This window comes from Melampsora larici-populina (genome assembly GCF_000204055.1).
Source record: "Melampsora larici-populina 98AG31 unplaced genomic scaffold MELLAscaffold_55, whole genome shotgun sequence".
Classification (NCBI taxonomy): Eukaryota; Fungi; Basidiomycota; class Pucciniomycetes; order Pucciniales; family Melampsoraceae; genus Melampsora; species Melampsora laricis-populina.
The window spans coordinates 148776-161923 of NW_006768819.1; the positions used below are offsets into that span (position 1 = coordinate 148776).

Here is a 13148-nt window from a genome sequence, read left to right on the forward strand (position 1 = left end):
ATTTACATGAATCATGTTAAAACAAGATTGAGAGCCAAATGGAAAAAACAGCCCAAAAAGTATTCACACGGATGATATTAAAAGGATGTGGAAAGTTTCAAAAGGAAAAAGAAACAAGATCAAGAGAAGAATGAAAAGACTGGACAACTCTTCACAAGAATGAAATTAAAAGAATGTAGAAAGTTTTATAAGGAAAATGAATAGAGAAGAAAAAAAGAAAATGAAGCAGATCAATAACAAAATAGAACATTCATCCAAAGTTAACTGTGAGCTTGAGATGAATTGTACTCTTTGACAAAATCATACTCAGTAACGTGACAAGCCTCAATCAATTTGAACCCCCTCTGCCAACCAAAGCTGGCAAAATACCTGCCTTTTGATTGAGATCACCAGTAACTTACCTCAACTTGAAACACAAACATCTGCTGCAGTGGAGAAGATCTTCTCCGGTTTGCAAGATGAGGCTGAGCACAATAAGTAGTCCTTGGCCATTGTACCAACAACAGGGTAACAATTACAATGTGTCTGAAGTACAAAGAAACTGCGATCAGACAGTGGTTGATAAGAGGATAGAAGGTTAAGATACTCACCACCCACCAGTCAAGTGCAGAGTTTGGGTTGCTGAGATCATAAGCAGTTTCCTTCATTCTGTCACAACCACACAAGTAATTGGTAAGTTGGTTGTCATCACCCTCTTCATCACTTTAGACATTTAAGTAAGAAGCTTTTGAGGTTGAAGGTTGTGATTGTGATGAATCATGTGTTTTGCCTTGACCTTATGTGAGTTTTTCAGTTGATATGTCTTGAACTCCTGATTGAAAGTGGTTTTGGATTGTATGGCTTGAGGTGATGTCTTTCCAAGATAGGAATGAAAGAACCGGATTTGACAGGCAGGATGTAGCATGATGGCCATGACCAGTGTATCACACAAGAGAGCCTTGTCCAGATACACCTCAGTTTTTTCCTTCATTTTTGCCAGCATGGGGTAGAGTGTTGCCAGTGTCAAGGGTATTGAGTTGTTCTTGCAATATCTTGCGTAATTTAAGGGCCCGTTTGGCTGCTTTTCCCAAAGATTGTTACACAAAAACAAAATTTCAATTACCAAACCCTTGGCCAAAGAGCTCATCAAAAAGTTGAAAGAGGGGCAAATAAGGGCAAAAACTCTTTTGGGTCTCAAAAACAGCCTCAGGGCTGGTTTTCAAAATTGAAGATTTTTTGATCAAACAAACTTACCAAACACCAGCATTTTTAATTTTCATCAAAAATGGTTTTGACCCAAAAAACAGTTCTTGGCTTTGGTGGTGCTTTTGACCAAAAACCATTTTTGGGTTCCAGCCAAACGGGCCCTAACGTAATCATGAATGACCAACCGGGCTTTCCTGCTCTCCATATGTTTGGTGGCGTCCAGGAAAAGCTGCACTTAAATAGCAAAGATTGGAATGGAAACAATTTGCAAAGAAGAAGCACAATGTGAATTGAGGTCTGTTGATCTTGTCAAGTTGACAAACACATACCTTGAGCTTGCTATTGAGATTCCTTACTTGAGCACACTCCCAAGGTGATAAGCATCAATCTCACTGAAAGGAAATGTTAGACTTGAATGGAAAGTTATAACATTACATTGAATCATTCTTACCTGACAGGAAATGTTAGAGTTGAATGGAAAGGTAAAGAAGAAAGAAATCAATCCAAAACAACAAATCAACTAACAGTATATATATCACTAATGATAATACAGCTATAAAGATAATGTTACATAGAATAATCTTAGCGTAAACTATGATTCAACAACACACAACTATCACATAGATGTCAATCATGACAGAAGGCGTGATTGTGACTTTGTGAAAGTAACCATGTGGTTTCCTGGTCTTACGGGCCCGAGTTCATTCTTGGCATGAAATCAGGCCAGATCCTCTTTGAGCAGCTGATTGATGCCCAAAAGATAGTAAATGTAGATTAAGTGACAACCAATCAGCATGATGTGACACCAAAACTGACGTCTTGAGCATTCCAAGCCTTTTCAGGCCAATGTGAGTTATGTTCCAGTGTATTCCATAAACAGCAATGAGGGACTCAAGTTTGAGTCTCATACTCTTCATCATTCAATCATATTCCTCCTTCCACTGTGGTGATCAATTTATGGGATCAATCAAAAAAATATTATTAGCAGTTTACCAAGTTTATTAGAAAGGTTTAGCAGTGAAGCAGACTCAAAAATGAAGGATTCTGATCAATAGAAGCTCTTTGGGGCTTATGTATTGTTCATTGGGTCATGATTTGGTCATCATATTTCACACAAATTATTAAGGTCATTACAAATTATTCACAAACAGATTACAAAAAGAAAGAAACAAAAAACATAAGAAACATTTGAAAATATAGGTATACAGGCTTGGAAATGGTTTTTAAGGTAGTGATATTAGGTTTATGGGTTTAGGGAGGTTGGAATATGGAAGAACAAAATTATATTATACAGTAAGAAATTGAATCTTGATGGTTGATAAGGAGGAATAAAAGTTATTAAGAAAATGGTACTTTTTCAAAGTTGGTAAACAAGGGGTTTTGCTGGTAGTTTACATGTGTAGTAATAGTATCATTGAGATTTAAGGTTGCCAAGAGGTTTTTCCGAGCTCTTTGAGCTTATAGTTGATGATTTCATATCACGTGAGCAAGAAAGAAGGAGTAACAGCTGTGTAAAGGGGTGAATTTTGTCAAAAATGGAGGTTTTCAGCTTATCACATATGTCAAATGATGTCAGAATAGGATGGTAGATGGTTCATTCAACACAGAAGAAGTGATTACACAATTTACAGCCTTTAAATCATTAGTAACAGAGGTGTGTGACAGAAGTTACAATGGAAATAAGAAACTGGTGCAAATTTTGAACTTTACACTTACATGCATACATGTAACAACATTTACATACAAAAACCTTGACTTGCCAACTCAATAACTCATCCATTACTCATCAGAAATACTTGATATGGCGCCAATTATTGATCAGTATCACAAGATCTACAAAATGCACTTTAGTAATTCAAGATTGGACATCATTTGGAAAAACCTGTAACTTCAAAAATAGGTTTTCAGCTGGTCTACAAGGAAAAAATCACCTGTATTCATCATGAGAAGTTAAAAAAGTCATCAAATCACGTCATCGTATGGTTTTTAGGGGTTTTTGGTCAAAATTGATTGGTTTTTGAGGCTGTTGACCATTGTAAGAGCCGTAACACATTAATATGTATACTCTAGGATTATTTTGGGATTGTTTTCCCCCTTTTTTCTTCATGATCTATGCAGTTATCATTTTGTTTATCATCATAAACTTATTTTAGCAGTACCTGGTCACTTAAATATGCCCTTTATTATAGCTATAAAGAGAAATTTACTTTAGTGTTATAGTCAAAAAAAACTTGTTGGGAATAATATCAAAAAGATATTGCTTTGTTTTCTTGGTTATCATATTGGAATAACACTATAGCAGTGTTGAGAGAAATAGAAATTGTGCTTTTGAGTTAAAATCTGTGTACTTTTGGTCCTTTAAAGATACTTTTCTCTGGTGCCTTATCAGTACTCAATTCAACAGAGTTATTTTTCTGATTGTCTTGTTTTAGGAGGGCAGTCTTTAGACATCTTCTACTAGTATTTTATTGGTACATTATCCCCTTCACACTCTGTATAACCCTTGTTGGGCTATAAGCTCTACACTGTGCAGCAGATCTTATGATATGACAAAGAATGAAATGATGCGTGAAAGAAGAAAAGTAGTTGAAAAGGAAATAGATATACAATGAAGAACAAATTGAAAGATCACTCACCTTATCCAAGAGGGCATCAAGTTTGTTTGCCCTGCAGCAATTTGAGCTGTTTCACCTTCAGCTAGAAGGACAGGATCAGTTTTTTCTGCTGCATCAGCAGCATCCCAGTCTTCCTCTTCATTGGGGTCTTGAACTGGCTCATCTTCTTCCTCAGACCGGGCAACCACAGCTTGAAGACCCCGTTTGGCCTCTGAATCAGGATTGTCAGGAGGGACAGAGACATCAAGAGACATCAGGGATGTCCAAGATAGGAACATCTTTGTCCACTTCTTCTTCTTCTTCTTCCTTGACAATTGTTGGGTTGAAATCAAGTAAAGATCCTTGCATCACATTCTTGATCTTCCTGGGTGGTGAGGTCTTGAGAGTGAGCGCTGAAAGTCCAGATCCCACAATCAAGGCCATCTTGTGGCAAAAACAAAAAATGTGCACACGGTTAGGGTTCCACATGTAATCAGATTGGTTGGGCTGTAAGAGAAATTGATTATTCATTTCCTGAGCCATGGTTTTGTTGTTTAATTGGTTGTCTGGCAGAGGAGGTGGAGAAGGAAGTAGAAGTCAGTGGAACTGCAGGTAAAACAAGATGATGATGAAAGTAAAATAACACTTATCTTATTAACTAGACCATGATTCACAAATGTATTCACCAGGGGCTCAGCAAGCCACTTCCCCTTATGCTCCCAAGCAACAAGATTGAGTGTCAAGTGTCGTGCTACAAACTTCCATTGATTATTGATATAAGTGAATGCCGCACCAATGAACACGTGACAATTCCCCTTTGTGGTCCATACATCTTGTTGCAGACTTATCTTGCTGCTCAAACTCTGTGTAGGAGATAACATCAATAACAATGCTCAATGTGATTGAGTGAAATTAGTTTTAGTGAAAGAATGTAGTTATTAAGCTTACCCTGAGCTTGTCGCATACAACCGTCTTCATTGACAAATTCAATCACTTTGCTTTGTTAGCTGCACATTTACCACCATACATTTTTGCTTCAGGTCTCAGGTATTGAACTGCTAATTGAAGCCATTTATCAGTCATTTGATTCCATGGAAGTGCATGTGAAGTCATCTATAGACATAACATCTGGTTGAATGTGAGATTGTCAAACTTGAGCTTTGATTCAAAGGTGACAAAAGAATATAATGAGCCCTTGTTGTTCTTGTTGTTGGCTTTGGCGGCTTTGACATTGGCAACTGAAGGTGGCACTGGCAGACCAGCAGCACAAGTTTGGAGACATCCCGGGTAACCAGATCTTGAGAGGCCTGCAGCTGTCTTTCCATCTGGATGCACTAGTAATTTTCTGGTGAGATTGCTCAGACTAACTCAAACAGGAGTGGGATTGTTGGGATTGTTGCTGTACCACAAACATGGATACGTAAGGGGTGCCTTTGTCAGGTCCTATATCAGAATACAAAATATGTCAGGGTGGCTGCTACTTAAAGAGTCAAGTAGTCTACACCACGGGGCTTGTGGCGCGTGACACTCACGTGAATTTTGACTCTGCCAACAAAACACCTGCTGTCTACATTGTCATAGCCGATGTGAGTTACACGTGCCAGCCAGCGTGAGCTTCACCCAATCTGACCCCTATCATAACAAGGTGAGAATCTCACCTCATAACAACGTGGAAGGACTCACACAGTGATAAGGTGAGTTATCTGACATGACAACAGTAAGCTTGATCACTCAATGGCAGGATGAGTGATTCCTCTCAGTGCTCATTCTGCCTTACTTTGTCTCAATAGCCAGCCCACTCAAACTGGGCTCAACTTTTATTTTTGCTGATAGAATTGTGCATAGCATAATTCATCTGCTATTTGCATTGGCAAATACTCTTACATAATACATACATATATCAAGCTAATAGGAAAGATAAAATTGGAAGAGTACAGTTGAAAAATAGAGAGAAAAAGAATTGAATCAAATAAAATAGATCAGGATCTTTATATCAAAGGGAAAGATGATGAGATATGACTGAATGTGAGACATGAAGTCAAATAGAAAGGAGCTTGTCTCAAGTGTATCTGTTTTTTGAATGATTTCTGCTCATTTTACTATAGCTGATTTTGTTGACTCTCCTGATCCAATGGAATTGAAAAGAATGGTAAAGGTTGATTAATTCATCTTATTTTGAATTGTATGAATTTTTATTGCGCTTCAGAAGAATTGGCTTTGAAGTAGTCCGATGAAGTTTGATTGTTTTATAAATTCTTTTGAATTTCATATTTCCATTTGTCTTGATCTATTCTTCATGACTTTCATTTTGATTTTGTAAGAAATGATTCAATTGATAGAGATACCGAAGAGCAAACAAACATAATAAAAGAGTTTTTAAACTTTGTTTCATCGTCTTCTACAGGTGAAGTATGGAGCGATCGAACAGCGGATGTTTTCAAAGCTGTCAATTTGTGGATCATCAGAGTACAGTGTCATGTGCCAAAGAACAGAATGGGAATGAATGAGCGTGCTCAAATATCAAAATGAATTTTTGATGAGGCAAAAAAGAGGTAAACTTACAATGATATAAGTGAATCAATATTGTTAAAGGACAATACAGAGCATTGATGGATATGATAGGATCAATTAAGAAAAATGATCAGAAAAGATTGATGTTAAGGACAGACAAACTTAGTATGATGTTATCCAGTTTGTTCTTGCAATCTATTACATTGATGTGATGCAGTTGATGACCCTTGCTATTGAAGATGCAAGAGTGAGACTTCTTGTGATTGATCAAAGGGTGATGTTTGAGTGGGTTGTGTGCGGACTTATAAGCTATAACAACAATGGTGGTCAAAGAAGAAAACTGGTGACGTCACTGCCCCTCAGAAAAATAAATAAAATAAAAATAAAAAAATTATGTAAAGTGCAAAATCATTAATTCAAGCCATCCAAGCTGATTCAGGTGCCAAGAACCTGGCTGACAGGTTGCACTCATACACATCAGCTTACCCGCTATTCATGCTATGCTAAAGTGTAGAATAGGGTGAGGGCCATGTAGCCGCACTCACACTGCTTTCACCTGTTCTACACAACCATTCAGCGTGGTCATACCCAACTTACATTTCATGTGGTCCCAGTTCAAAGTCGCCCTGTGGTGTAGTCATTACTTGATTCTGAGTCCTGGCAGGGTATTCCACTGGTTACGTGGAATGTCCGTTGTATCTTATCCTAAAGTGAGGATAATTATTGTAATGGATGGGGGTAAAACCACAAGCTCTTCATGGTGTTTCAAAGAAACATGGTTCCAAGGCCCACTTTAAGTTAACAGATGTAAGGTGGTCAACCTTTAAGCCTGGTTTATAATCTCTGAGGTACAAAATCTAGAGTAGCCTGCATCCAAAGACTAACAGGGATCTTGCCAACTTTGCTTTGCAAGAACTGGGTAATGACCAAGGAGATTTACGTAGTTTTTAGGTACGTAAAACAGTCTCTTGATTTAAATCATGAAACATATCATAATCTGAGCTACTATCTGGAAAGTTGATAAGAACAATGGAACTAATAAAGATACTTAGAGTGTAATAGTTGATAATTATTTTTCAAGAGACTAAGAAGGATGTAGCAACGATTCTTTGACTTTCAGCAAAAAGGTGAAATGGAACTGAGATTTATTTACAAGTGTAACTAATCTCAGCTGGACTTTGGAACAGATGTAGGTCTGAAATGTTTGGTTAAAGTATGAGAAGGTGAGGCTCTCCATTCCTTGGAGAGACTTCCTTTGTTTATGTTCCTTTTATTCTGATTTTAAAGGATATATATCAGAGATACCTTTTTCTTGGTGTAGTCTTCTTATTAAATACATTCAATTGATATATATTCAAGCCCAGGCTATTCTATACGTGGTCAGTTCAATCTTGCTTCCGCACTGCCAACATATTGACCTCGGATTGGGAAATCCGAGGCGTTCTTGGATCTGAAACCTCAAACAGGAGCTTTTCAAGGTTTTGATCTGAGGTAATCTTGGCGCATAATGATACATCCAACAGGAACCTCGGATAAGATCCGTCCGAGGATTTGCATCTGAAGATACCTCAGATCTTCCAATCCGAGGCATCTATGTTGGCGGTGCCAAGACTTGTTTCATTAGTATTCCGGATGTCAATCAGGATTTCTGATTGAGTTGTTATGAAAGACTATTGATTGTTTTCAATTGATTTGTTCTCAAGTGTGATAGAATGTGATTGTATAGCTTATAAGTTTGGTAGTAACTTAGTACATTTCAATCACATCATCTCTATGGTGCAAAGGTGGACAATATTCAATAGACTAATAGAGTCGTCTGGTATCCAATCTGTCCTCATTCAGAAGAGCTTGTTAGAATTTTGATGTTATGGAAACTATTTGGATTTCTTCTTTACCAATGTAGGTATCATTTTTCTGTTTTGAGATGTCTTTCAGATGACCATTGAGATTACATTGTACTGTTTAATATGTCTTCATACTAAACCTGTAAGACTGAATATAAGCAGTCAAATGTTTAATGCAAAGCTATCTCAGCTTACAAATAAGTGTAGTACTTATGGCTCTTTTTCCAGTGCAAAGATCTCGAGTGCTGACAAAATAGAAATTCTGTCAGCCCCTGAGCTTGTAACACTCAAAGCCAGAGAGGCTACAGTTATAAAGAACAGTTGAAATAAATAAAATATATACATTACAATAATTAGCATACAACTTCTTGTCTAGTTTCAAAGACAGCAACCAACATAAGAAAAGGAAAAATAAAGAAAAAGAATAAAAGACACCATGTGCCTAGTACCAAAGGCAACATTAAAACAGTACCAAGAACCCTAGTCGGTCAGAAACCCCAGAGACAAGAACACTAGGCAAAACCAAAGAGAAACTAGGACCATAAGTCCCTAATCAAAATCAGAACGGCTCAAGTTCCCGATTGGGCTCAACCACAAGTTGGCCAACTGGAAGAGTACCATAGTTCCCAATTGGGACAAATCACGAGTTGACCAATCAGAAGAAAACACCTGGATATTACCTGGTTAGAAATAACCACAAGTCAGCCAGGCCAAGTAGCAAGGTATAAAAGGGAAGGTTACGTCCCGAGAAAAGCAGAGGACTCACCTTCTTCCCCGTTAGCAAGTTAAAACCCAACTTTATAACACCTCTTAAAGATACCTCAAAATCCAGCTCACTGTTGTTATTAGTGTTAGTTGTGAGGGTAGGTGCTCTTGAAGAGGACTCTAAGCTCACTAATTGGGCAATTGGTGGGTATGATTTCAAGAATTTCAATTCTTTATTTCATATATGTAGTATCTACAAGAGGAATAAAGGAAGGAGAGGAAAGAGGGGGAATAGAACCAGTAGTCTTCTTGGACAAACCCAGACAGACTACAGTTAAGTGACTCCTTGAAAGGAGTTTATAAATAATAATTTGTATTATTAATACTGGATGAGGGTTGGATCCAAGACCCTCCTTTAATCTTCTGTTAACTGATTTAAAGGGCGAGATAAAGATCACCAAACTAGTTGTTCTTATGGTCACCAACCTTGGGTTATTCTTATGGTCACCAACCTGAAAGTTCTTCTTAAGGTCACTAACCTGGGGCTTTTAGAGGTCACCAACCTAGTTTGATTTCTACTTGGGGAAAGTAGTGGATCCAGAGGGATGTGAAGGAATGTATTACTTACTTTTAATCGGGAAGCTGATTAAAGTTGTAAGAAGTTTATCACTAGTCTTATCTTTGTAAGACTCTTGATATATACTGCTGTAGAACTTTAATATTGTTCTTTAAAAGTGTAGTGTAATAATTGCTTGGGGAAAGAGGGGTTTATATACTCTCCTCTCTAAACCTAACTGTAGTGATATTTGTTATTATCACTACATTGGTTCAGGGTTAGTCATTAACATATAGTAATGATTGCTACTAGTAATGCTTAATTACATATACATGTTATGTGTGATATGTAATCTAAGCATTTAACTCTTGACGCTGAGTTATGAGGTGTAAATGGTGATTTATTACATATTACATGTTGCTTTACAGGTTCATGTATATGTAATAAAGGTTTTGATACATTGTATTACATGTTAAATACAGTCTATGCTCAGTATTTAACATGTAATTCATTTTATACATGGTGTTTTTTACTGTTACAGGTTAGTTTTGGGTACATGTATATGTACTCAGGGCTGACATTGGTTCCATTTCCTGATCTTGAGAAACCAGAAGAAGCGTCAAAACCCAAAATTCATTGTTTAGTTGAACCATCCTTATAAAAAATTATAAAACAAAACCCCACTACTTAGTTTAACCGGTAAGTAGTATCCTTGGTCTTATCCATTAGGTTTTGCAGCTCAACGCTGACGGGATCCCTGTAGTTTGACTCAGGCACTCTAGTATCCATTCTAGAGGTAAACAGGTCTAAAAAGCCTGACCAACTTTTCTTCTACATCACTGCAGTAGGCCTGGGACTGTTGGTAACTCTACTAACTCTACTCACCTATCACTTCTCACTAGAGCATAACTTACGTATACACGAGTTATTCTTTAGTTAGTTGCAGCTATTCATCTACAAGATAATACATAACCAGTATTATCACTTGTCAGGACGTTAGAGTAAGTGATTGACTAGACAATTTGCTCTTGCAATATTAGCCACCCTGACAAATTCAAATAAAGGAACACAACCAGTCTTAGCATAGGCAGAATAGGTAAATTATAAAGGTGGAAACCAAAGTAGAAAGGCAATAGAATAGCTTACATCTCCTTTGAGATGATACAGTTCACCATATTAACCCTGAATTTTTCTGTTTTCACTGGATCACCTTGTTGACCTCTTGCCTGGACTTTACCATTTTCTTCCTCAGAATCTGTGTGTAGAGTTTTTTGTGTAACAAAGGCTGAACCAGTGCCTGTAGTGGGTGCATGCCTGACAGAATGGTGATAAAGAAAGGGAGAGATAAGGGACAAAGACAAAGCAAGATGATCAGTTGTGAGAATAGTGGAGAAGCACAGAGGAAGGCTTTACATACCTGATGGTTTGTCTTCTGCTTCTCCTACAAAGCCCTTTGTCTCTTTTGCGTCTGTGGACTGTACTGAATTTCCTTTGTTAGTAGAATTCTCCAAGTCTCCATCCCCATTGTCATCTTCTGTTGTGACATTGACACGTTCAAGAACGGTACTACTACTGGTGCACTGGGATGGGCCAGGTAAACCATTGACTGAGACACATCTTTGAGAATCTGGAGAAGGCAATATCATTCCAGGGTTAGAGGGTGGGTTGCACAAGTGTTGTGGTTGGGAAGCTTTTGAAGGTCTGTTGGGGTTGGAAGTGGATTGATCCACATGTGATTGAGAAGAAGGCATGACAATGAAAAGTTTGTGTGAGTTGACTTGAAAACAATGGTATCAAAGTAAATCGGATAAAGTAAAGAACACAAATCAAAGGGAATTCAATGAATGAAAAAGGATAAGATATATTAGTATTAAAGTTATGTTGAATGGGGGATGACGGTGTGGTGAGCAAGATCTCTACTTAAGCAAAAAAAATTAAGAATTATTGGAAAATTTGTATTTTTAGTCAAAGGCAAAGTTATTGTTGGAGTTATTAGTCATCAAGGGTCTCAAAGTTGATTTGTAATCTTCATTTCATTATCTTTTAAATCATATATTTACATATTCATTTGATAAGAACATTTAAGAGAAAAGAAAAATTCAAAAAGATCATAAAAATAGTATAAGAGTGAAAATTAAATTAAAAGATTTATTAAGGAGGAATTGGAAGAAGAAGAACATTTAGTTTGGATCTTGAAGAATGAAAGAAGAAGGATAACATTAGAAAAGTTGAAGGAAATTGCAAAAATATGGGTATGAGAGGCTGGAAAATGGTTTTTAGGTTATTATTATAAGAGTTATTGGTTCAGGAAGGTTTTATTATGAAAGAGAGTTACAACATTAGTCATCAGCAACTTTAATCACGAGGATTGATAAGGGAGGTGTGAAATTATTCAAGAAAGAGGGTATTTCAAAAAAGGGTACTATGGTATTAATTCCTGTGTAGTGATGTCATTGAAGGATTGATTGCGCCAAGGGTTTTTCAGAGGGATTTTATGGATGTGTGGTTGATTGGAATGCTGTGGTATGATCTTTTGATAGAAGAAAAATCATTATTAGACATGAAAATGGTCAAAGTTCATCAAAAATGGAGGCTTTCGGTTAATTACATATGTCAAGACTTGTCAGAATTGGGTGTGTGATAGTTCATTCAACGCAGAATCATTGGTTTCATAATGTACAACCTTTAAATCATTAGTAACGGAGGAGTAGTAAAAAAGTTATAAGGCAACAAAGAAACTGGAGTGAATTTCGAATTTGGTGGTTACATATGACATTTACATGACAAAAGCTTATTTTCTCAATCTTTACTACTCAATACCTTATTCATCACACATCAGAAATAGGTCATATGGGGGTGATAAATGATCAGTATCACGAGGGCTATCAAATGAGCTATAGTAATCCAAAATTGAACAACTTTACAAGAAATTCGTAATTCCAAAAATGGATTTCAGCTATGAATATTAGGAAAAAATCACCTGTATTCATCATAAGAAGCCTGTTCATCATTCATTAACATCAATTGATCAAATTCACGCCTTTGATCATTACAAACAATAATATTCATGACATCATATGGTTACATTGAAGGATTTCTGTTGATTTTTGACGGTTTTCGGAGGTTTTCGGAGGTTGTTGACCATTATTGAGGATTGTTGGAGTGTTATATACTATTGTTAGGGAATTTATGTGCCTTGGTTCCCCTTTTACTCATCTTATACTTTTGTTAGAGTGTTTTTAATCATCATTAAATTACTTTATCAGTACTAAGTTCACTAAATTGCCCCTTTATATCAAAGGAGAGATTTCTTTACGTGTGATAAGACTACAAGTCTTCTTTGGAATAACAATCTAATTGATTGTTGCTTTGCTAGTAATTAAAAGTGTGTTTTGTTGTGCTCAGATTGGAATAACACTATAGCAGTGTTGAGATTTCTTTATTTCTAAAAACTCATGGGAATAATACTTGACTTAGGTATTGAAAACAATCTCTGTGGTGCCTTATCCCAAAGAATTCAGCAAAACCCCATGTTGATTCTTTCAAAGAGGCAGTCTTAGGCAACTTCTACTAGTTAGTTATATTAGTAGATTATCCCTCTTTAAGCTCTGTAAAGCTCTTGTTGAGCTTTAAGTTCTACAACGGACCAGATTTTTTTCAAGGAAGGCAAGCAGGGTTTAAAAACTTGCAGACAGTCTGACAAGAACACACCTTGACTTTTCATTAGGAACAGGGGGTAGAGCATTTCTTGAT

At 36.8% G+C, this 13148-nt stretch overlaps 1 protein-coding gene across 1 annotated transcript; it reads right to left on the reverse strand.

The window, feature by feature from the left end:
• Positions 1-10537: 10537 nt before the first annotated feature.
• On the reverse strand, positions 10538-11146 carry MELLADRAFT_111574 (uncharacterized protein; the record flags this gene model as incomplete). The annotated part of the gene is made up of 2 exons (XM_007415978.1): positions 10538-10692; positions 10813-11146. 2 exons carry the CDS (start codon positions 11144-11146, stop codon positions 10538-10540), a joined length of 489 nt encoding a protein of 162 aa, XP_007416040.1.
• Between the last annotated feature and the right edge of the window lie 2002 nt (positions 11147-13148).